Raw genomic sequence first — 24,571 nt, 5'->3', positions numbered from 1 at the left:
TCACCATTCCTTCAAGGCTCATTTCTTAAATTTCTTTCAAAAGACTTACAGGTGAACGTTAGTGAAGCTCCGTTTCCTAATCTAGAGCTTTTTTTTTTACCTGCAATAGCAACAATTAGTACAATCCTCAAAGAGACAGTAGTTCTGAACTTCAGCAAGGTTTGCCAGAGATAAAACCCTTCCTAATTTTACTTACTTCCATAATTTAAGACAAGGCTTTTTTGTGTGTCTGCCTCCCAATCTAGCACTTCATGTGGAGTCCAGATCACACTTGCCTGGGTGTAAGGACACAGAGGGCACTTGGTGAAATGACTTTGCCTCCTAGGGAAAATGCAGTCTATCTGTCCTAAAACAAGGCATAGAGAATGTAGAAAGAGGCAACAATAAAATAATGAAATAATGATAGTAATAACAACAACAATAAAAAGCAATGCCACCTACTGTCTTCTGTTCATTATATTTTATTCATACTTTTTATTCCATTTCTTTTTCTAGCTACTTTACATTAAGATTTTGGCTTTGTAGCCTTTATAACTCCTAGCTTCTATCAGTCAAGCTTGTGGTGGTTGATGATTTTTGTTTCTGTTTTTTCATTTTTATTTTTGTAATCAACTTATATTAGACCTCGCGCACAGCGCAAAGTTTAGTATAGATACAGACTCGCACAGACAGCTCCTATGCACACGCACACTTGCGCACACAACCTCACACACACGTACACACAGTCAGGGGATCTTTAGCATGTGGCCTGGCTCCAGAGTTATGCTGTAACTGTCCCAGATCATTCCATCTGAAAGGAATTTTGGGAAGGTGGGAAAGGAAATATTACTTGGCCTTTTGTCCATTTCCTTTATATTTCCCCTTTGGAAAATCTTCCTCTCTTTAGGAGGTCAAAAAGTAGCTGGAGAAAAATGGCAGCTTAAGAATATGAGTTGTGGAGACTTCATCCAAAATGTCGTGCTTTAGATTAGAGAATGAGAAAGCAGAGGGAAGGAGAGAGATGGATTCACTCCTGCCATCATTATCACATAGGGAACAATCTTGAAATGGCCACTTGTTCCTGCTTTGGAGCTGGATTGCTGGACATTGAATGGCTCCCCCAAATCTGCCAACAAGACCTCAGCATTGCTAGGACAGTTTGACCCATGGAGAAAACCCCCCAGAGCATCCTGTGGTCCTTTGCAATGCTATGCCACCATCACCCGAACATAAATGGAAATCTGAAGTTGGGAACCCTGTCCTTCACACCTTACAATTCAATGACCGAAGTAAAATGAGGTAACGTAAACACTGAGATCCACCACCACCTTCACAACAGCCGTAAAGAGCAGCAGATTGTGAGCGATAAAGAAGGGAGAACTTGCCTTCCTCATCATCATGTCAACATAATCACTTCAGAATGCACCACTGCCCAGATGAAAAGCTTAGCATTAGGTCAGGCCACAAACGGCAAAAATCCCAAAGGAGCCAACAGCTGTCCAATTTTGCTATTTTCCAGAAAGTGGGAGGGAGAATGTGTTCTCAATGAGCAAGATGTGCGGCTGCAGCTGTGACAGTTAACCCTCTCATTTGGCTGATTTGCACATCTAGGGATGAATGGCACAAGAATATTCTTCTGTGCTTCCAGTCAGCATGAGCCAGATAGCAGAGCATGAGGGAACCCGTAAAGAGAAGGCATGGAACATTGATCATTATGGATCAGAAAGGTATCACCCAAGATCTTCTGAAGCCAATCTACCACTTCCCTCAGCAGAAGAAGTCACTAGTACCTCTGATGCTCCTGGCCACAAAACTGAGAAGCCAACAATGGACTTTATGAATTGATTGCTGCAGGTCCCAAAAGAAATGGCAAGTTATGTTAAAAATGAAACCACTAGACTTCATGACCTTGAAATCAAAGCTGGGGGTGGAGGAGGGAGAATACAGAAACTGCTTATAGATACCAAGTGTCCCTTGGATAAGTCCTTCCATAACAGGACAGTTTAACAGCATGGAATGAATAGAGAGGAAAAAAAAGCGGGGGGGGGGGTTCAATTTGCTCACTACAACTCTCATCAACAACAAGAAAGATGGATTACATACATTAAGAGTGAAGGGAAGACAAGGCAGTTGAGTTTGCCATGTCTATAACCAGATTAGGCACAAGTGACAGACAGCAGGGGTGTAGAGGGGGAAGAGACCGAGTTATAAATCATGTTGAAACCCAGTTAAAACGAATAAAAGGTAATATTCCTTGTTTGTGGAATGTACCTCTTAGGCTTAAGCAAATGAACAAACAAGGTGGGCTACAGTGAATTCAAGAATGCACAGGCATTCGCTTCTCAAACATGGCAAAATAGTAATTTCTGAATGACATACTGAAGTTCTTCCTCGCCCGGTTGCAACAGCAGCCTAATTCACTTCAACCATGGAGGAGAAAAAGCCATGCAGAGGCTCTCCTCGTCGTGCAAACAAGCTTGCTCTTTACAAATTGGGAGGAATACCCAGGCCCTTTCATACACATATAGGTTTTCTGGATAATGACCGCCATTTTAGACCTGGATAGAAACTAAGCAAAATCCACCTTCTGATAGGCGTATTGGACACAGCGAAGCGTCTCCTTTATCTCTAACTCGGTTCCAAGAGAAGCAAACACCGTTTAGGCTTATGGGCAAAAATCTGAGGGATTAAAAACAATACTGCCCTCACCACCACCAAAAGAGAGTTTTCAGACTTCCTTGCAAAATCAGGGGGCAATACATTTTGTTGGGGTGAGGGTGTTCATGCTCAGTTATGAAAAGACCACGTCTTGAATCAAAAGTTCTCTTAAAAATCAAACAAGGAGAAAAAATACCTCGCTAAACAGTCTGTCCTGCAAACCATTGTGCCCCCACCCATACTTTCAAGGAAAACATTCTTGTTTAAATAATGGTAATTCACAACACCCTCATTAAGTCTTCTGGAAGCAAAGCATCGCGCTCCCTCTTCCCTTTCGTCTGAGCAGATGATCCATCGGAGACGTCTACCATTTTGAATGAAAGCTCTCATTGGAACAAAACCAACCGTGCTCACCAAGAAGGGTTCCGGGGCCTGAACAGGTGGCCCTTCAAACAGAGGAGACAGAGTTTTATCCCACCTCACCCCAAAGCTATGAAGCAGAGCCTGAACTAGCAGCAAATAGATCCCTAAAGATTGCCAATCAGCAGTATTATGCAAGAATATATATTTATGCAATAAATTACCTAAGAAATCCCCTACACAGTAGGTCCCCCAAATTTACTGTCAACAGCATTCCCAAATGCAATTGGACTCTTCTCTTACAGGTGACCACCGGCCATTCTGGCCACCTAAAGAATCTTGACTGCTGAAACATTCATCTCCAGTTGCTTTCGCTTGCCAGTTAGCCCAGCCAGCTAGCGAAGCAAAAGCAAAATGCAGGGGGAAAAAAAATCCTGCTTCTCCAGTGGAGCATGTGAAAAAAACAACTCAATTTCAGCCACTTCCAACCTGCTGAGTGTTTGCTCTCTTGTAAAACCAAAACGCTTGGATGCCGAAGCACATACCCCACTGTTTCTCAACCTTGGCCACCCTAAGATGTGTGGACTTCAACTCCCAGAATTCCCCAGCCAGCATGCTGGGAGTTGAAGTCCACACATCTTATAGTGGCCAAGGTTGAGAAACTCTGATAAACTCTGCATTCATTCAACTCCTTGGCTCCAAGGAGAAGGATTTGGAAATGGCCTCTCCCTTGGGCTGACTTGCTGCCTATCTGTTCTTTGTGGTTCTCTTGTGGTTCCTTTACTAGTCAATTGATGAGAAGATTGTAGCTCTCAACTCCTGGGACAACATTTGCTGCTATCTTTCAGCTGTGTACAGAGGAAGATGCCAACTTTCATCACAAAAAGACCCAATTCAGATAAGTAATTCATGCCAAGTATGAGATCTCTCTCTCTCTCTCTCTCTGGCTCAGTTACCTACTTACAAATAAACATTACACTGATCATAGCTGCCCAGCAGGATGGTATTTGGTACACATCAGTTAAACATGGAGATTGACAGGCACCATCATGATGAAGCCTGAAAGATGAAAATCCCTTTTCTTTCTTTCCTGGAAATCTCTAGTTTTTCATCTGGCACACACATACTCTGGGAGGCAGAGAAAAACCACTGCTCAGCCCTGGTCTTCTAAAGAACTTCGGTCTTTTGCCCAACCAGATCGACCTGCCATCCACACAGTCTTAATTTTGCATAACTCTAAATTAGAGAGATGTTGCTTCAGCAAAATCCACAAATGCAGCGTCATTTGCCGTTTGGTCAATTCTAGCTCTTTCAAACTATGTGCATTTTTTTAAAAAAGAAAAAGAAAAGCGCACCCACCCCCCGCCCCCGGGTCCTAAAAATTAAGCCACTTTTGTACACTCTTGGTCCCAGCTCAGCCAAGAAATGTTCTTAACTCTGTGTTTTGCTGAGCTGCTTTGCTTTGGCCTTACGTCACTAGGGACCATTAAGGATGAGCTTCTTTAAATTATCAAAATGCGTTCTTGCATTTGGAGACAGCTGCTGAGGATGAACACGAGCCCATGAGCTGAACGTACCCTAACAAGCCTCCCTCAGACTTTTACAAGAGCTTGGCATGAATGCCCAGTGTCTTGCCACTGCCTAAGCTGTGTAAGGCCCCTCTCCCACTAGTAAAAGCAAAAGTACTTCTCTTTATGCTTCTTCCTCCACCCTGCACCTTTACATGGGTACAAGATGCATGCCAACCTAAATAAATACAGAAATCTCCCATTCTGGAGGAAAGACTCAAAAGCAGACATTTTAAACCCCTTGCTGAGCTGAGACATGCTCCTGGGTTATAGCTCAATCTGTTTTGTGTTTGGTTTTTGGTTTTTTTTTCAGTGTAGGAACACTTGGACATTTATAAACGAGGACAACTCAAGCTCCGTTGATCTGGATCTCCACTGGTATCTCTGCGAGTAGGACAGCCCTTTAAGCAGAGCAACAGCTCCCTCTAGTAATGACTTGAAGATGCAAAGGTGAAAGGATCAGAAGGTATCCAACAGTGGGAGAAGATGCCGTCAAGCTGGAACAAGGAAGGGAACAAAACATTTGCATAACTTCTCCTCTGTGAAGGGAGCCAGCACCTGAGTGAGCTGCATGCAAGGCTGTGCCATACACACAACGGTCTCCTGTCTATCTCCTCAAACAAAACCATCCTGTCACACAACGGTGCTGCTACTCTCAGCTGAAGGTGGCAGAGCGGGTGGGGAAAAGCATGTGCCAAGCCCACTTGCCAACGAAAGAGAAATCCCGCGAAAGGACCCTATGAAAGCAAGCAATGATGCCCTGGTTGGCAGTCTGCTTGGAAACTCTCCTGTGGAGCCTCGCCAACCGCATTCTTGCAGAGGAAATAACACCACCTCCTTAGTGCCAGAACAAGACGGCATTCTGTGCCAAGACTGGTTAAGGATCAGCTCAAAGTGAGGGTTTCATGGCTTCCTACATCTTCCCTTCGGGTTCACTCCTCACCCCTACCCCGCCAAAGAGAGGCAGACAAACAAACAAATAAATAGCCAGGAAAATGCCAAGAAAGATGCATAAATCCAGGAGGGCCAGACTGTGTTTTCCCACAATGCCTCAGTGCTGGGAAAACACAATTCCACACATCCTGGCCCTTCCTCGGTGACGCTCCATTTCATTCAGTGCTGGAGTTCAGTCGGCACCATGCTTTCTTCTCAGCACGCAAGCTTTTTCTTTCTTCTTTAAAAATCTGGAGATTATATATATATATATATATATATATATATATATATATATATATATATATATATTCATTCATTCTCTATGTACATATATTGCACGCAATCCTCTGGCCACATGTGTTCCCGCCTGTTAGTAGAACCGTTTTCGTTTCTCATCCGACTCGGGCTGATATTCACGAGAGCCAATGCCTTTCTGAAGGTTTATGAGGGATTCCTTCATCTGTAAAGCAAATACACAGGCTTGGAAATTGCAAGGTTGTCTGGGAGGTTATGAGAGAGCAACGCTCAAAAATCAGCATGCAAATAAGACAACTGTGGAAGAGTTAGGTGGCAACTTAATAAGTCTAGCAGATTGATAGCACAGCCCACATGACTTCCATGTCATCACATGCCTCCACTATGTATGGAGACAGGAGTAAAATAGGGCAGGGGTGGAATTAGGTAACAGAAGTATAGATTTTATAATTTACATTCCATAAGGACACTACAATATGTGGGGAGTTGATCAAGGTATTGACTGGAGAGGCCAGGGTTTAACCCCCACCCCCGCTTGACCATAGAGTTTATTGGTGACTTTGGTCTACTCAGTATCTCTCAACCTCACCTACCTAACATGATTGTTATTGTGAGAATAAAACAAAGGGTAACCCCATGGATGTGGTCTTGAGCAACTTAGAGGAAAGACTGGACACAAATGGAAGAAATCAATACACTTGCCAAAGCGGCTTGCTATTCCATTTGACTTGCCCATGATCTGTCCACAACCCTATGGCTTCTCCCCTAGGTTGGATGGACCTCTCACCTGATCTAGGAGAACCACGGATGATTTGATGATATCTCGCCACTTCTGGAGCTCTGTGTCGTGATATTTCTGTTGGGACTCTAATAACTGGGCCCACTCGGTCTGGGATTGGGGTAACCTGTTGAGACCAAGAAGCAAAGATAGAAATGCAAGCACAGGAAGCCAGCCGGGTGCTTTGGGGACCCCTTCCTGCAGCCAAAATTTCCCTGGGGTAACAGAACAGAGCATCATGCTTGCCAACAGGAGCTCCTTGAGGAAACGATGGTGGGGAAATGTGTTTAATCGTAATAATTGTGAGTCCCCATGTGCAGAGAATGCAGTTAAGAGTGTCTTGGGCTAGCTCAGCACAGGAGTGGAATCTTGCGTCTGCATCTGTAGTTTTGGGAGAAAGTAGTGGGCCTATAAATCTGACTATGGGACAAAAACTAAGATTTTCAGAGGATAATGTTCTCTTGAATTCCATACGTAAAACATGGAACTTGGCAACTGGACAGTGTAAGTGGATTCTCCGTGCCCTTACTATGGCTAAAAGACTGATATTGCAGCATTGGGAAAATAAATGTATTGCACTTGGCACTTATCAGTTGATTGCCTGTAGGCATAGACTTTGTACGGACAAGTATGATGAAATACGGGATTCATGTATACAAGATACAGCAGGTTAAAAATATATGGTAGTCATATAAATGTATTAGAAATATAAACGTCCTTGAACAATATTTCTATTAGATTAGTATAGAGAGAGTTGAAACTGGTTGCTGCTGTGATGCCATATTATACTAAGTTTTTTTTTTCCTTTTTTCCTTTACTTTTGTTGCACTTTTCCCATTTTTTTTGCAAAGCAGTTTTTGGGGTTTTTTTCCCTCTCTATGACAATGCATGTATCTCCATCAGTATTATCATTGTTTTCTTTTCTTTTTTTCTTTGCTCTTAATTAAAAAGCAATGATAAATACATAAATGAAAAACGACGGCGTCTGTTACCTTTCCTGTAAACGTAGCCCCTGCCACGCAGTCAGGGTCTGAGTGGTGTATTCTAACATCCAGAGCTTATAGAACAGCAACATATTAAGGATGACCAAAAGCACCAAACTGGGGGGAAAAAAGGGGGGGGGAAGGGGGATTATAGCCGAGCAATCTTAGCAGCAGTTCTTGCCCCCTGTGCCATCTCGACCATAAAATGTCCACAGGATAAGCAATGGTTCATCACAAAGCACAAAACCTGAAGCACGGATCAAATCACAAAATAACTAATCGAAAAGCGATAAACACAGACAGTGGCATTTATAACTGAAAGGGCCTCTTCAACAGTTCTGTTTTTAATAATTTCCTGAAGCCTCACAAGGGGAGAGGTGTCAAATTTTGTGGGGAAGTTGTTCCACAGCATTGGCACAGCTACAGCAAAGCAACATTTGCAGGCCTGCCGGAATATGCTATAACGGCCAACCTCCGGGCCGGTCTTTCTCAACATTTTTACGCTAGAACAGTACTTTTCCAACTGGGTGACTTTAAGATGTGTGGACCTCAACTCCCAGAATTCCCCAGCCAGCATGGGAATTAACAACTTTTTTTTTTAAAGGAAGGCGAAAATAAATAATAAAAGCTTCAGCCCAATGCAGAACCAGCAACCTAAGTCAAGGTCAGGCAGAAAGAGTGAAAGAACCAGCTTGCCAACTGAGATGCAAAGGGAGGGCAGTGAGAAAGAGAAGCAGGAGAGGACGACGGTGATAAAAGGGAAAGAAGGCAATACCTGAAACAAATCCTAATGGGAGCAGGAAAGAGAAAAGACGGGGGAAGCGAAGGTTAGGAGCGTTCCAGAGCTGAAAGAGGAGAACACCGCAGGGGAAGTTCTTCTGAAGGACACACACAGCTCAGGGAGATCACAATGACAGAGGGGGGAAAGCGGCCAAGGCAGGTTGGAGTTAGACCCATCAGTAGGACAAATATTAGAAAATCAGGTTGACTAGACTAAGAGAGCTCTCAAGGAGAAGGCAAGCTTTGAGGACTCGTGGCCATGGGGAACCTTGAAAATCTGTGGGAAGGCCCCCAGTGGCTCTGACATGGGAGATGACAAGGTGCTAGCCCGTAGCTTCTTCCTAACCTGTGCCTAAAGGTTGTCAGAATTCCCACCCAGAGATGCCATTGCAGCCACCAACCTAAGCAGACTATCTATATTTCCATATGCTCTTCCCTAATCCCAGCCCCTGCCCCCAAACCCAAACCAGCCAACTCCCAATTTACATATAAAAAGCCTAAACACAATGCGGTAAAAATGTCTAAATAGTAAAACCATTGAGCTGCAGTGTGAAAATTCTAAAATGATAAGCCCGGTTTCTGTTGGAGAGCTGTGAGCACCGATGAAGATAACATTTTCTGACAATGCTTTGCTGGGACTTTTCGTACCAGCTTTTGACACTGCTTGAGGCTGTAGTGCATTACAAAATATATCGTGGTGCATCTATTTAGTATAAGAATGGAAGAGGATTTGCACCCTCTAATCACAGAAATCATAAAGCTGTGCACAAACCCAGTTGTTCAAACACTGCTTCTCTCTTTCCCAAACATGTTTTTTTCCTGATTTATTATTAGCAGGGAATTCATTTTGCAACTTTTTCAACTGTTCCTCAACTTTCCTAATCTCATTGTTTCATATTCTCAAACTTCTTTTTTTAATCGTATGGCATAGCAGTTTGGTGTTCATGCTGCTTTTTCTTGCTGGGAAATCCTTGTGAGGTCCAGCAGCCAGATGTGTAGACTATTTAGTCGTGACAAGTCACGTTGCCCGGGGTGCACCAGGAGGAGGCTAGTCTGCATTGCACTGAATTGGGCTGAGAGGGAGTGACTGGCCCAAGGTCACCCAGCCAGCTTTCATGCCTAAGGCAGGACTAGAACTCTCAGTCTCCTGGTTTCTAGCCCAGCACCTTCACCACTAGACCAAACTGGCTCTCTTCTCAAACGTTTCTCTAACTGAATTAACATCCCTTAGGGTTTCTCTCAGCCTTTTCAACCAGGCCCTCTCCAGGGGTCTGAGATATGGTGGCCATGGATTTGGGGAGTTGAAGTCCCAAACTGGAGAGCAACAGAATGAAAGGGCTGATTTTTCCTTATGAAAGCAATCAGCACATTCCCCAAATGCAGACCAACTTGGAATTTGGGATATGGACTTGGACATTACCAAAAAACGGACAAAAGTATCAAATATAATTTTGCAGGAGAGAAATATCGTCAACTGAGTGCAGGAATCAATTTGCAAATACCATCTTCAATTATTATGATAAGACTTCCCTAGTTTGGGGCAATGACTTGTGAAATGAAACAGAAAGACCAGGAAAGAAACACATCCAAAATCCATAGCAGAAGAGGAGGAAAAGAACCAAGCCAGGCCAAGGAGTTACTTACACACAACTAATAACAAGCAGTAACTTGGAGACACTCTGCAAGTGGAAGCTGCTGGGACTTTCTTCAGGGATGTGCCGTGTTTGAGTGGAACCTGAAAAGGAGCAGGTGTGGTTGACTGAAGGGACACCTTCAGCAGGAGTTCTTCCCCCAGCAAGCCCTCTCAAAGCTAGTTCTGCAAGGAACAATTCCAGGCTGCTGTTTCAAGCATGCTGAAGGTCTCAGCTGCTGGCACCCTCATGTAACTGTCCGGGTGGGGTGGGGAGATTCCTGTCACAAAGGCACCCTGGAACCAGCCCAGAGAGCAAAGACGAAGTGTCTTCAACTGCCAAAGCATCCAACAGAAATTAAGCAAGGTGTCTAGGAAATCAATTGATCTCCCACATCAGCCAAGGGAGGGATCAGATTTGGCCAATGAGCTGGAGGTTTCCCAACCCTGCTTTAGATAAATAATGTAATTATCTCCAAGAAATGTAATTGTCTTCCACTGAAGATGCCTGTTCCACATCCTTGGTGAAACCCCAGAGCTGGATTTCTTCCTGCCCTATCAACCTTGCAACACTTTGCCTTTTGCAACTTGTCACACCGTACCTGCCACACGCTTGATTCGACCTACAACCTCCTCATCTGTGGGAGTGGTAACAGGGCTCAGTACTTCCTCCAGATGAGGCCCCCTCAAGTGCGTGTGGGTTCGTTTCCTCCGGCGCACTGAGGATTGTTTGTTCGCCTTCTCTTTGGGTGACTGTCTGCGAAGCTCTGCTAGATACGAACTCTCGGTTTTGGTCAATTCACTCTCTGCCAGGGAGAAGACCGGTGGAAAGAAGAAAACAAAGGAAGAAGAGGCATATTTCAGCTTGGTCGAAAGGCAGTTGTCTCATCTCCACCTCCATTCTAGGCCAGAGAGGATGCAATCATTATGTAGGTGAAATGACATATTCTAAAAAACATCAGCAGTCAGGCTCTGCTGTAGGTATCCTGCAAATGGGTGAAGCCAACTGGAGGGGGAAACCTAATATTTTGATTATTTGGGAGGATGGCGCTTAAGATGTGATGAGCACATCTGAATGCTTACAGGTTCTTTGTTTTTCCACCTCAATTAGACAAAATCATGCCATTCGTTAGGCAATTTGCTAACAAATCTCAGCAGCATAATCCAGGAGTACTCTATAGGAGACAAAACCCAGGTTCAACAGGAACCTGCAGGCTGGGTCACAAACTACTGATCTATCTGCTAGGCCAGGACCAGCATTAGCACTTCAAGAGACCAGAAGCTATTCATCTATTCTCACAAGGGTCTGGAAGGATTCCTTGTTGCTATAGGTCTACATACACACCCTTTAAAGATTGCTGTTGTATGAGAATGCAGAGCTAAAATCTCAAAATGATCTCTTGTTTATCAACCCAGACCTTTTAAAAAGTCTCTAGATTTATCTAAGAGACAGACAAGCAATTCCTCTAGTTAGGTTCTGGAGCTTCTCACCTAAATGGCGAAAATAATCATCTAGGCCACTCCAGAAGTTCTTCTCAATGAAAGATTTCACCAGTCCCCATGGCTGTTTTCTGTAACGTAGCTCTGTGGAAACCCTGAAATGAAGAATTATGAAGATGAAAGGAACCTCAAAGACCATCCAGGCTCACTACAGCATTCCTAGCAGCTGGCTGTCCAGACACCAGTAAAAGACAAGCCGCCATCTCCGGAGACCTTATCTGATCACAGAAGAGTTTCCTCAAGTTCTCTTCATGTTTAGTTGGCTCAAATCAAATCAATCAAAAATTAGTTGCTGAGTTATAGGGATGAAAGAACTACTCCTGATCTGTACTGAACTGGCTTAGGATCTGCCAAGTATTACTTTCAGACATGTATTGTTCCAGGCACAGAAACAGACACCAGCCAAAGTATTTCACACAGAGTCCCTCCGGTCAGAGGAGATGGGCGGTGACAAATTTGATAAATAAATAAAATAAATAAAGTAAATAAAAAGCCATTAAACATAAACAGCAGGTGTTAATGTCACAGGCCTGCCGTCAAGGGATACCCACCTGAGTCGACATTTGTTCCTGGCAACACGCGTCAATGTGTAACGATTAATTGTGTAGAAGTAATCATGGTAGGGAACATCATGAGTTAGCACCTCAGCATCTATAACATAGCACTCACTTTCTTGGCTTGCTTTGTACATTGTCTGGGGAGAGGAGAAAAGCAGCACCATAAATGGCCAGAGTTTGGTCTACTGAGGAGGACATGATGGCCAGCGTGTGCCCAAGTGCCCCTACCTCAAGAACAACCTCAACGTGCAGACTTCAGAGGCTAGAATTGAGCCTCTTACCTGAGTTTCAGTAACGGTGGCAGTTTTTGGAGCCAGGGGGTTGGTGAGAGTGATGGTGTACAGAATGACTCTGCTTTGATTGCCAGTTTCTTCCTTCTTCCATGGATGAAAAACAACATCTCGGGAGAAAGGGAAGCAAAAGAAGAATTGGGGGGGGGGGAAACGATTGCATCATAGAAGGGAGGAGATAATGTTTCAAGTTCCCAGGGGAAAGAAAAAATATTTTCCCATGACCAATGTCAAAGATCAAGGATCTGCTGACCCCACCTCCACTTTAGCTGGCAGATCCAACACAACAGACACAGAATGTGTATTGTTCAGCATGAGTCCTCAACTTGTTCAGGCTCAGTTCCATTTTACTCAAAGGACCACTATTTGTCCCCTTTTTTAAAAAAATAAAACTGATGCTGAGCAATAGACAATTGTTCCTATAAAGACTGACTTCCTTCTGAGTTCTTTCAGATCCAGAGATTGCAGGACAGCATGTCATTAAGAGGACACAAGAGTCCAAAATTCCTCCCAAGGTTGGTGTTATCCTCAGGAATCTGAAAAATGTCTTAAAGAAAACATACAAGAATGAAACCTATGCTTCATTCATTCAAATACCAGATTCTTTCTACCTCTATCTTGTACCTTTATCAGCTCAACTGTATCCAAAGGAACACTAAAAGAAAATCAGGCAAGTTCTGAGGTATCAAAAAAGAAAGCCAATAAAAGGGCAAAATGGTCCTTAAGCGTGTTTGGCAGAACTTTAATTTGCTTGAATCAAAATTGAAGAAGTCCTGGTGGCATTTTAAAAGACTGTGGATTGTTTTAAAAAAATAATTTTGATAAGACTAGCAAAATCATGTACAGGGCTGATAGAACCCAAGAGAATTTTAAGCAACTAGCTGAAGTTTCTCAGAGGATTGCATTTCTCTGGGAAATCCACCCATTGTGGGCACCAGAGTAAAGTGAAAGCTGATTCCATCTCTGAAGCCCATCCAGTAATCCCTTTTACAATAACCTGAGCTTCTTAAATAAATAGTACAATACAAATTACGTAAACAGGGAATATATTTATTCTTTTTCACCTGCAAGACTATTTTCCACAACTCATTCTTGATGCTGATATTGTCCGAAGAGAACTAAGCAATAGAGAAAAATCAGAAAGAAATGGGAACTCATAGTTGCTTGGGCCAGATGTTTAAAATTATAAAAATGAATTTAGGAGGATTATTTTCTGATCTAAATTTTGGAACCTCTGGAGGTTAAAAAGATGTATATGTTGGAGATTCCTGGTCCATTCAATAACAGCTTTGCAGATACCCCTGAAAACATACTGTACCATTTTGTATCTAAAATGGCTTTGAAATCCAATATGAGCCCCAGACGAGATAAAGCCAGCTGGAACACAAGGCTACTTACAGGATATATGCTGGTGACTGCCAAGCTTACCAGAAAAACGTCGTTGCTCCATGAAATCCCTTAGGAACTGAGAGTTTGTGAAGAGCAGATCATAGAGCTTATCCACGCTAAAGTTGAAGACTTCATTCATGTATTGTCGGCCATTCAGATCTTCATAAAAGGCCTGGACCTCCCCTGAAGAGAAAAGTGGAAAGCTAACATGTTAGACTCTCAGGAGATGTAACCTGACAAAGCAATAAGCACAGAATTTTAACTCCACATCAAAACGTCACACTGATGCTCCCAATAGTGGAAACAGGCCTAGGTCCAAACAGCTAAGTCCAACCCTGTTCATAAAGTCATCCCTAAAATAACTATTTAGTTGATCTCTACTGACATCAGTTTTCTACACATACATGACTGCAAGATCAATTCACAAAGTGAACTGTAAATACAAGAACTTCAGAAGTCTTCAGGACAGCTTGACCCACCTAAAATGCATTTTCAAGATCATTACCAGTTGAAGTGCTTCCTCACAAGTCAAAAAACTTCTTCACTAATATCAAACTTTTCCCTAGCATAATTCTTACTAAAGCCTATGGAATTTGCCATGAGAATATTCACGGAGCCTGTAACCATTAGCCTAAACAAAAAGATTCCCTAAGTAATCCAACAGAGCAATAGTAATACAAAAGGTTTCATATTTCTCAGAAAAATTAAAATGAGAAGAATTCAGAGGTACTGAATATCAAGTGATAGGGAACTCATTAACTTGGAAACCCAAGTCAGCTATTATGGTATCAAACATGGGTAAGACACAGAAGGACAATAAACCCTAACCCCACCATGACACCTGTGGATGCCAGCCAAGCACCTTCATCATGAGTCTCAGAGGAATCACTGAGTTCAGTTGGAATGTCCTCATTGTCATTGAAATCCAGGGAAGGAGAATTCACAGGGGCAATTATATCAATCTTGTCTCCAATGAGGCTTGCAATTGTCATCTCCTTCTCAGCTGGTGTATCCAGGACCTCCTCTTCTTCAGGAACTACTCCTTCATACTAGAAGGACACAAAGAAGATCATCCGTCACTGTTACCTTAAGAAAGCTGGAGCTGCCACCTGCCAACTATAGCTGTAAGTTAGAGAAGCTGTAAGAGTAGCTGCCAACTAGAGCTGCCGACTATAGCTGTAAGTTAGCATCTAGAAGCTAAAACCCAAAATTAAAAACCACATTGAGCAGGCTCCATGAATGAAGTCAAATAGTGGGCACTTCTCTTCCAGGTGTAAATTAGAAATTAAAAAATAGAAGGGAAGGAATACCTACCGGGATCGGAGCTTCATTGTTTGCTGTAGGGGTCAATGTGCTGCTGTTGGTGACAGACTTTTTGGGAAGCTGAGGGCTCACTTCAGCTTTGACCTCCATGCTACTTTTGGAGGAGCTGTCGTTCACTTCATTTTCTTCCACTGGGATCTCCTCACAGTACCTAAAAGAATGAACAAAATCCAGGTGAATTAGATCAATCCCATAATTCGTCTTCCTATGAAGCACTGAGGAACAAAACTTGAGGACTAAAAATGTTCACCTTACAGCGCAGCTGAGATCACCATAAAGAGAGTCCACAGAAGTTTTGATTGCTGTCTTTTTTCTTTTCTTTTACTTTGACACACCTATTTTCCAGCCAACCTCCATTCCAGAACTTTTACGATTTGGCTCCCATGTCTCCCATACAGCAAAGTATCACTCTTAGAGGATGAGAGACAGTGATATGCCCGAGGGTCTCCTGAAGCTCTCAAGGCTTCTTGAATCTTTCAAAACACAGCCGGGCTCCTAACCTTTCACACTGGAGGAGATGCCAGTTCTCTCTGTGTTTTATTTGGTAGAATCTCTGCTTAAATTATCATTAGCACACAAGTACATGCATGGAGATTCAGCAATTTTGCCAACGGAGTGAGCAAAATTTGGCCAACAAGTTATTTTGGGTCTTTGGGCAAGCACTTGATCAAGCAATCCATGGTTATTCCACAAATAAACCACAAATACCTTTTTAATCAGATTGACAATAGTGACACTTCCCACTCTTCCCTAGATTATTTGGGGCAAGAAACATTGGGCAGCAGAAGACCCCCTTTTCTCTATGAAGATCTCACAGACAAAGCTGACTGTATTTTCCAGGAGGCAATTTTATTTTTATAATGTTGGTTTGTGACCTAACAGTGTCCTTTATGTATGAACAGACATACATACACACGTATTTATACACATATAAATATGATGCTGTGTCACATTCTAACAGCCAGAAATGCTGGTTTGACCAACCTCGCTGTCTGAATCCATCATTCCTGGTCCACTAGAGTATTGAGGATATCCCTGGTTTGTGAGCATTAATTATTAACATTTTTCAGTCTTGTTTTCATCGTTTGCAACAGGCAAGGGGGCTTACCCCATTGTGTTGAAATCTTCATCTGGAGGGACGTAGTCTTCATCATCACTTGTCAGCCCTAGCTCGTTTCCGTAACACTGATGTACAAAATGCCAAAGCTCCTTTGGACACAAGGGCTGGAGGGGAGGAAGGCAATGAATTAGTATCTCCCATGGAAAGCAATTAAGCAGCCAAACCAACTCCTGATTATGGCTCCAAGCACTTGTCTTGTTTTACTCATAAGAATGTGGCTGCCCATGAGATGACATGAGATGACATGAGATGACATGTCATGAGAAGTGGATGTGCATGCTTGCAAAGAAAAAAATGTTCACAGCATGGCAACATGACTTTGGAAGCCTCAACACACCATCTCACAGGAAACCATCAACAATGGACCTACAGTTTGAGCTCTTCCCCCCTCCTTCTTTTGTTTTTAAATGCGTATGATAGTTATCCAGAGACAAAAGTAATTTGAATCCTGCAGCTGTGTTTGTGTGTGTGTTTGCTGATTCATCCCTGGAGGCATGAGACTGAATACAAGGCTTCCATTATTGCAAAGGGTTACACTTCTCAAAAATCAGTACATGAAAAAGGCTAAATGCATCACTAGCTTCAAAGGGGTAGGAAAGAAAAGAGAAAACCCATTCTTGGAAGCCAAATCAAGCAGCTATTACAGAGTTATCAGATCACCTCAAAGCAGCAAGAAGAGAGGTGAGAACAGAGGACTGGGATGGGGAGCCTGCTGTACCCCACAGATTTGCCCACTTCAAACCGCATCCTGCACATTTTATGCTAGAATTTTTTTAGCCACTGCTGGAATTTGCTAACAAGCTTGTTTTCTTGTGTCGAATGGCTCGTGGGGAAAATATTGAAGGAACTAGCCTTTAGCCAGAGAAAAACTAAGAGGAATTGCTAGGAGTCTACATAACCCACAGACAAGGGCAGACAGCCTTCTTTCACTAGCAACTGGAATTTTGAGAACATGCTAGAGCCAGCCAGCATGCTGGCTGGGGAATTCTGGGAGTCGAAGTCCGTACATCTTCAACCTGCCAAGGTTAAGAAACACCGTGCTAGAGGCACTCCCTTAAAATGGTGGCCACAGATTAAGAGGCCAATCAGAGATATTTGTCAGAACGTCAACTTGTTCTCCACCACCTTCTTTGGCCTTCCAAGATAGCTTCTACAATTCTAGGGACTTTCCTCCTCACCCCAGTGGGTAAACCCATTTCCAAACAAAGCACAAAGCTGCTTCACCCCACCATTTTCATATCCTAAAAATGCTGTTGTTCTAAGGTGCCAAGAGGTATCTACAGCATACCACTTCCCTGTGTACTTTTATTCTTAAATTTAAGGAAAATCTACGAGAGCCAAAAGTCAAGTCAGGTGGGGAAGGGAGTTTGACACACACACAGGAAGGCTTTAATGGGCACATTGATATCCCAGACTCAAAGGGTTTCCTGTCCTGACTTAAAACATGTAAAAAACGTTATATAAATGTTTGGGTTACTCTGAGGATATACTCTGCTTCTCTACCATATGGGAACTCAAGTTTGTTTATTTTATTTTTGGCACTGCTTTTAATTCATTCCCATCCCATCCCATCCCACCTCCCACAACAAGGCTTCGTACTTCCTACCTTATCAAGAAGGGCATTCTGCCAGAGACGGAACATCATCATATATGTCCTATCCCGGGCACCAAAGGAAGTGAAAAAGTGCTGTGAAAAGCAGGGATTTGGGGGTGAGAGCAGGGATAAATATTGTGTTAAAGTACATTAGCAAAGAGAAAGAGAACCAGCATACATGATATGGAGACTGAGAAGCTCTACTGTAGCAAAACAGTAAGTGATTTACACTGGGCCCCTTGATTACATTTTCTGCTTTAATTCATTTTCTAGCAGCTGGGTGGTCTGGAGAACAGAGTGTTTGCTCAAAAGGAGTTCAAAGCTGAACCACTTTTCCAGCACTCAGCCAATGATAATGTCATACTTGCATACAGTACAACTGACGCCCAGATTCAGTTAACCTTCTCCTGGCCATTATTATTCATAGATTCAGTCCAATTAGTGTATCATAGGGCACTTGAAGGAGATTTCCCAACCAAAGAAACAAGCTCAACAATCTACATTTCCAAAGAAAGATGGGATCCAGAGGTGGTATATAAGCCTCAGAAGACAGACAAATGTACAGCCCCTTCCCCTATAGTCTGCTCAGAAACAAGGCAGCCCAGAATTGCCGCCTGCTTCTTTCTCTCAAAGAGGAAATAGGAACTAGGTGATATAAGGAGAAAAGCAGGAATTGGCTATACACAGAAGGTGCCCTGCTTTTGCCACCAGAAAACAGGTTTGGCAAGGTTTGGCATTGTCCCGAAACTTTGGAAAAACTCGTTTAACTGGTGGTAGCAATGAGACAAAAGAAGGTCCCACCACAGGAACTTTAAGCCATTTTCAGCTCTTAAGAACCATGCCTATTTCTTGACAGACTGATTTTTGAGCCACTGTTGATCCAGTTGACTATAAGAATTTAATGGAGCATCAGTCCTGTCACAGATTCCCTGTCCCCTCAACTCCCAGACCTGTCCTGCAGAGGAGTCTTCTTTCCTTGCCACTGTCCAATAGGGAAGATTGTAGAATGTACCTTTTCAGTGTCTGTGCAAACTTGAATAGCGTTAGGAATGAGCCGTGCAGTTTTTTCCTTGGTCATGGTGCAGATGTCCTTCAAACGGACAGTCAACTATACCAACAGATAAAGGGTCAGAACAAGGATGGGACTAAACAACAAGGTGAGTAAATGCAAGGTTTCAGGATGATCCATGGCACAGAAAGTCAACGAGGTGGGGTGGGAAAGAAAACTCACCAATGTTTCCCAGCGGAAGATGTTGCTGTAGAAACATATCCAATTTTCAGAGAGGTAGAGTCGACCTTGCAAGAGAATATCTCTTTGAAGTGCACAGGAGTAATCTGTAGAAAAGCCAGAGGGAGTGACTGTTCGTAGCAAAAATAGATAAATATTTATAAAGAAACTAGAAGTAACTAGGTGCTGCTGTAGACCGTAGAAAGTAAATAGCCCTGTTGGGTTACTTGCGGTCTAAATAATGACAGCACAAAAACAAATCTGGGCAGAGGGAGAGGAGATAAATAAAAGGAGAAAAAAGCAGTTGTGATATTTTGGCAGCAGAAACTATTTCAGCGTCTTTCAAACAGGTGCCAGTTATAAAGAGAGTGACAGACTATACATTATTCCAGTAAAAATAATATAAGCATCAGTTGATTTTCTTTTTCACTGCCAATTAGTCTTGCAAATATGTTATGAAACGGGCCTCAAACCATGATGATGGGGTGGTATGAATTTTTCTTGTGTATTTTTCTGGCCAACTAGAAGGTAGCTATTTTTGAAAAAAGACTGGGCTAAAGGAAGACCAAATAAATAAAAAATAAAAATAGATGGGTGCTCACAGATTTCTCTGCTAGTTGTACGACTGATCTTTTCATGATGTACTGATTCCAGCCTGCGCTCCCAATTCCTCTGACGTTTTCCATCTTTTTATGAACTCCTTCTAGCTTACAAATCAAACTGATCCTTCATACTGTACAATCTGTGCTCGGTAAAGGCATGTTCAAAGTCTGCCCTGAAGATTCCACAGTTTTATCAGTCCATGGTTAAAAGATATATTTAATCCAAATTCTTTCAGCAAAGATAACACCAGAGTAGTTAGTTAATGTTTTCTCTTGCTGAGCTGTGTTTTCATGCCTCCTATCATATTAAGGAAATTCAGCCGTAGGGTACTCATGTAGAGGAATTTATACATTTAGAGTATTCACAACTGTTCTCCATTAATATAATAATATGATTTGAAGAAAGCAAGCACACAAATTATGCAGGCCAAAGTAAAAAAACATAAAATAAAAAAGCTGATTTCTATTTCCATTCCTTGGCATGTAAGAATAATATTGAGACAACAAATATAAAATACACAGTCCTAATAGCTATCAGCAAATAAAAACTTATTTTCCACAAAAACTAATGCAAGGCCACCAAAGCCTATATCCTAATCAACTAAGACATTTCACCCTAATCAACTAGTAATTTAACTCATCAAATTAGTAACAGCTCCAATGTGAACTTATTGACTGAAAAAGCAGACTGAGACTCCTGTTACTGAAAACATTATTTTAGGTAAGGCAAACATACTGCTACCCAGAGTGACATTATTCCAAAAATTCCTACTTCACATTGTTTATTTTGCGGTTCTTTCTTGGAGGATCTAAGAAATGTTAATGCGCTGATGTATAAGCAACACTTCGTAGTTCTATCTTACATATAATCTATCAACTCATCAGCCTTTCCTCTTAAATAATAATATATTGTTATTAAGTAAGGAGATCCTAAAATAGGATATCCCTCTACAATCCACAGATATATGCTGTTTCCTCTTCCAGGAGAAATGGTGTTGCAAGCCAGTTCCTGAAGCAGGTGGATGAATGGGCTAGATGAAAAAAAAAATAAAAATAAAAAATAAAAAAAACTCACCTCCTTCTAGGATCCGCCTTATTTGATGCTTTTAAACAACATTAATTCAAGCTAAAAGCCAATCTGCATGTTTTTCACACTTGTGCATGCATAACTTCTAAAAACAAGAGACGGGTGAAGGGAGGCCTATTCTATATTGCCACTGCTGCTGAAGAGCAAAGGGCCACCAGAACTGGCTGCAGAAATCCAGATGGCATTAGAGGTCAACAAAGAGATGCATAAAACTACATCCAGTCATGGTGTAGATTTTGGCAGCCAAGTTATTACAGAAGAGAGCAGTAAGATTCCCCTAAGGAATAAAATGTTAGCAATTAATTGTTAATTGATTAAATGGAGTTTCATCGAGCTGAGCCCTTCAAGTAGCCGTAGATAAAAAGAAACATCACATTTGTTTGCTTGGAAAGGCGATATGGCATATTTTACTAAAGTCTGTTAACTAGTTATCCTTAATGCCATCTTACCTCTAATGCCATCTGGATTTCATCAAGTTGGCTTACATGTAACTTTTTGTCCCCTGATATTGGACATAAAGTTTTCCCTGGGCTCGTTGGATAAAGAGCCCAGTAAACTGTGCCTTTAAAAATCACAGAACATATAATGTTGTATCAGACTTTGAGCTAAGTAGGTGATAAGAATAACAATCATTACAGTGCAAGTCACTCAAATCTCTGATTTTAACACTTCAGAGGCCAAATTTTCCTTAAATATCAAAAACAATTTTTCCAAAATTTTTAATATCTTGAAAATGCTAACATATTACTCACATAATTGTAGAGGCTACTGGATTGTTATATTATCTTAGCACTTTTTTTCATAAAATTGTAAGGCAGCAAAACATCAGATTTTCAACAAAGCAACCTTTAAAAAGCTTTTATTATTAGGTTATATTAAGATGGATAGATATAAAAAAAGTTTTTTAATTTTTTTTTGCTAATTAACATGATCAATAATTGCCCTTCTCTTCTATAGTTTGCACAATATGTTGAAGTATCTTCTCTAATTTTTCTTAGATATTTTAGAATTTTATGTGTTTCTCTTTGTATCCTAATTAATTGTGGTTTTGTTTTACTTGCTGGTCTGTGACCGAATAAAGATGGATTGATTAATTGCCCTTCTCATCATTTATATAGAAAAGCGCAACAGAAGTTTTGTTGGAAGTTTTGTTAACAAGATTTTATAAATTTTTAATAAAATTATATATATAGTTTTATTCCCGACGTCAGGCTTGGCTGACAAGCCGATCAGTCCATTCCTGTTGCAACCAATGGATCAACATTCGGTTGATCCAGAAAAAGTGAACCCTGTACATGCGGGAAAAATGCTATGAAGAAAATAAATAAATAAATATTATAATATGTGTGTGTATATATATATATATATATATATATATATATATATATATATATATATATAATTGTATTAAAGATTTTAAGAAAGGAGATAAAAGCTAATAAAACTAATATAGAGTGAGAAAAAAAGAGGAAAAAAAGAAATCAAAGAATGAGCTAAACGTGCAAGAAAGGAAAAAAAGAGAAGGGGAAAAAAAAGGAAAAGGAAAGTAGAAAAGCAAGAAAATAGATACAAAGAAGTAGCTTCCAATTTTCTTTACAGCAGTTACAAGTACAATAATAAATTTACCTCTTTCTCTCTGTTACTCTTTTAAAAACTCTCTTTTTTCTATAATCTATTCTGTCTAATCGTCAAAACCATAAATCCTAAGTTTATTTTTCAACTGTTTCATGCAAAAAGCCCATAAGGGGTTTCCAGTCAGCAGTAAACGTAGGTATTGTCATTCCTCTGATCAAAGAAGTCAGAAGTTTTGTTTCCAAAGAGGTGGATTCCAACTCTCCACTATTTGAGGAACTGAATCCAGAAACACAACCAAATCGATTGATACCTTTTATACCCCTATGGGAGATAGGCAGAGTTATAGGAACTTGCTTTCTGGTCAAAGAACCAAACTTTTCCCAACCTAATCAGAGAGGGCTGGTTTTTGTGATCCTGGAACCCCTTCTGCTGTCACAGGTCTGGAAAGAGGAGAGGGTTGTCTTACCAACTATGAGGCGTTCTGTCTCAGGAAGCTGCTTAAAAAGTTTCCTGAAATCTTCATTCCGTTGCTTGTAGGTTGGACTCAACACCTGCCAAGAGTGGAAGGCTCATTAGAAAGTAGGGGAGGTCAGGAGGATCAGAGAAACAAACTGGGAGAAGACATCTATTCCCTCTCTGCAAAGTCTCTCCTAGGATGCCCCAGCTCCTGGGAGAGAGTGAGAGAGATTTGCAACTAAGCAAGAAAAAAACAGAAGGGATCATTTCAGAGGTATTGCAAGTAGTTTGGGAGAAGGGTAGGAGACTGGGGGGAAACTAGATATATTTCATCATGTACATATGCATATACATATACACATATATACATATACATATACATATATGAAAGCCAGGCAGAAGGACCATCCATTCCATCTAAATTATTGAAGTCTTAACACCATATTAGTAGAGAAGGTACTATCTGCACCACAAAAATTACTGAACATTTTTATTAAAGAAAATCTTGTTTTCTGAGAGTTGCATCATCATCATCATCATCATCATCATCACTATTTCTCCTTCACATGCACCAGGAGTAAAGCAGTAAGAGATAGTACAGGATTGAACTGGCAAAGTCTTCTGCATATCGACAATAAGCTGCTTCTAAGCAAGAGGTAGGAAAGTACCACATAAGCATCTTTAGGAGGTATGGATTTGACAGGACACCACTCACAGCTGGAATTTCATCCCAAGCTGAACCACTACGACCTTCGGAAGAATCAAGCAGCCATTCCAAGTGGCACAGCAGGCTTTTGTCCTCCAATTCTAAGAGAAGGCTCCAAAGAATCCCGCATTCTGATAGAACATCCATGATGTTGCAGAAGGTGTCTTCTGTTCTTAGTCTTTACTGGCACACAGACGCAAGGGACAGAACACCCTTTGCTTCCACAACAGTCACCAAAATGAGAAACCACAGTGGGTGCTTGCTTTGAGGGCACTAGACTAATTTTCCCCACCCACTCATATATGGTTTTGGAGACCAAAGGGGCAAGGAAAGCAATCCACCTCCCCAGGACAACTGAAGAGGACCAAGTTCATTCACATCAAGCCCGTTCACAGGAGATTAGTTGCCCAGCTCTCTTGTTTCACTCCAGCTCTACAGAGGTGCCTCAAGCTGGAGGAATTCCAGAATTTCTGCTCTCTGAAAAGTTGTGCCCAGGCTCAACCTGCAGACTCTTAACAGGATCATACTTCTACTCCTAGATGTTGCCCACGCTGAATCCTTGCTGTTGTCTAAATTGTCGCAGGAAAGCAGTAAGGACGTCCGTAGCAAGCCAACAGCACTTCAGAGGTTTATTCCAAGAGTCAATCTTGCAGACCCTTCTCAACGTTGGGACTTATCTCTGGAGCAGCAAATATTTGTTCTGGTTCTAGTCCTTCCCTGTTAGTCCAGGTTGAGCACAACAGTAATTTCTGAACTTAGTCCAGTCTCCACCGGGGACTTTCCTGGTTTCCTCTCTTCTCTGAAGAGACAGCTTTGCTCTTTTGTTGATTTTTTTTTTCTCTTGTGTAAGGATCGGGTGGGGAAAAGACAACTAAATGCCTTGCACATGCTTTACATTTCAGCCTCTGGGCGATTCTGTTGGCCAATGCCCTGAAGTAACCCAGCCTTGGCCCTCCCATCCAGCAGATGTTTCCTGCAATGCAAATTTGTTGGGCTGAATTTGTTTTGAGGGGTGGGGGAAGACGACACTGTAGAGAGCCAATCTGTAAGCATGAAATCTCAAACCCTCCCTTCATTGGTGACTTTCTCTGACTTAATGTGCTCGCTTCACACTAATCCACAATCTACCTTCTATTTAAATCAAGAACTTCAAGGAACTTGCTTGATTTCTTTGCTGTTTCTCACTCCTCCTCTGTTTCAACAATCACATTTCTCAG

At 41.7% G+C, this 24,571-nt stretch overlaps 1 protein-coding gene across 7 annotated transcripts in view; it reads right to left on the bottom strand.

Moving 5' to 3' along the window:
• Positions 1-445: 445 nt before the first annotated feature.
• GRAMD1B (GRAM domain containing 1B) overlaps positions 446-24,571 on the bottom strand; it is a 108,131-nt gene continuing 84,005 nt past the window's right edge. For 5 of the 7 annotated variants that reach the window (XM_063311386.1, XM_063311391.1, XM_063311389.1 and 2 more), the window contains 16 exons: positions 22,659-22,743; positions 18,932-19,035; positions 18,713-18,808; positions 17,713-17,793; positions 16,095-16,210; positions 14,978-15,137; positions 14,505-14,712; positions 13,703-13,846; positions 12,266-12,384; positions 11,979-12,121; positions 11,419-11,522; positions 10,530-10,733; positions 9,942-10,032; positions 7,527-7,634; positions 6,544-6,661; positions 446-5,961 (listed from right to left, as the gene is read on the bottom strand). In XM_063311386.1, coding sequence (XP_063167456.1) covers positions 5,872-5,961; positions 6,544-6,661; positions 7,527-7,634; positions 9,942-10,032; positions 10,530-10,733; positions 11,419-11,522; positions 11,979-12,121; positions 12,266-12,384; positions 13,703-13,846; positions 14,505-14,712; positions 14,978-15,137; positions 16,095-16,210; positions 17,713-17,793; positions 18,713-18,808; positions 18,932-19,035; positions 22,659-22,743 — 1,971 coding nt within the window. In that variant the 3' untranslated portion in view covers positions 446-5,871. Of the gene's footprint in view, positions 5,962-6,543; positions 6,662-7,526; positions 7,635-9,941; positions 10,033-10,529; positions 10,734-11,418; positions 11,523-11,978; positions 12,122-12,265; positions 12,385-13,702; positions 13,847-14,504; positions 14,713-14,977; positions 15,138-16,094; positions 16,211-17,712; positions 17,794-18,712; positions 18,809-18,931; positions 19,036-22,658; positions 22,744-23,363; positions 23,875-24,571 lie in introns of those variants that run through there. The other 2 variants (XM_063311392.1, XM_063311387.1) reach the window with 2 other exon arrangements.

Source organism: Candoia aspera, chromosome 9 (genome assembly GCF_035149785.1).
Source record: "Candoia aspera isolate rCanAsp1 chromosome 9, rCanAsp1.hap2, whole genome shotgun sequence".
NCBI classification, from domain to species: Eukaryota; Metazoa; Chordata; class Lepidosauria; order Squamata; family Boidae; genus Candoia; species Candoia aspera.
Note: the sequence above shows the minus strand (reverse complement) of the source record. Positions and strands in the feature narration are given on the sequence as shown.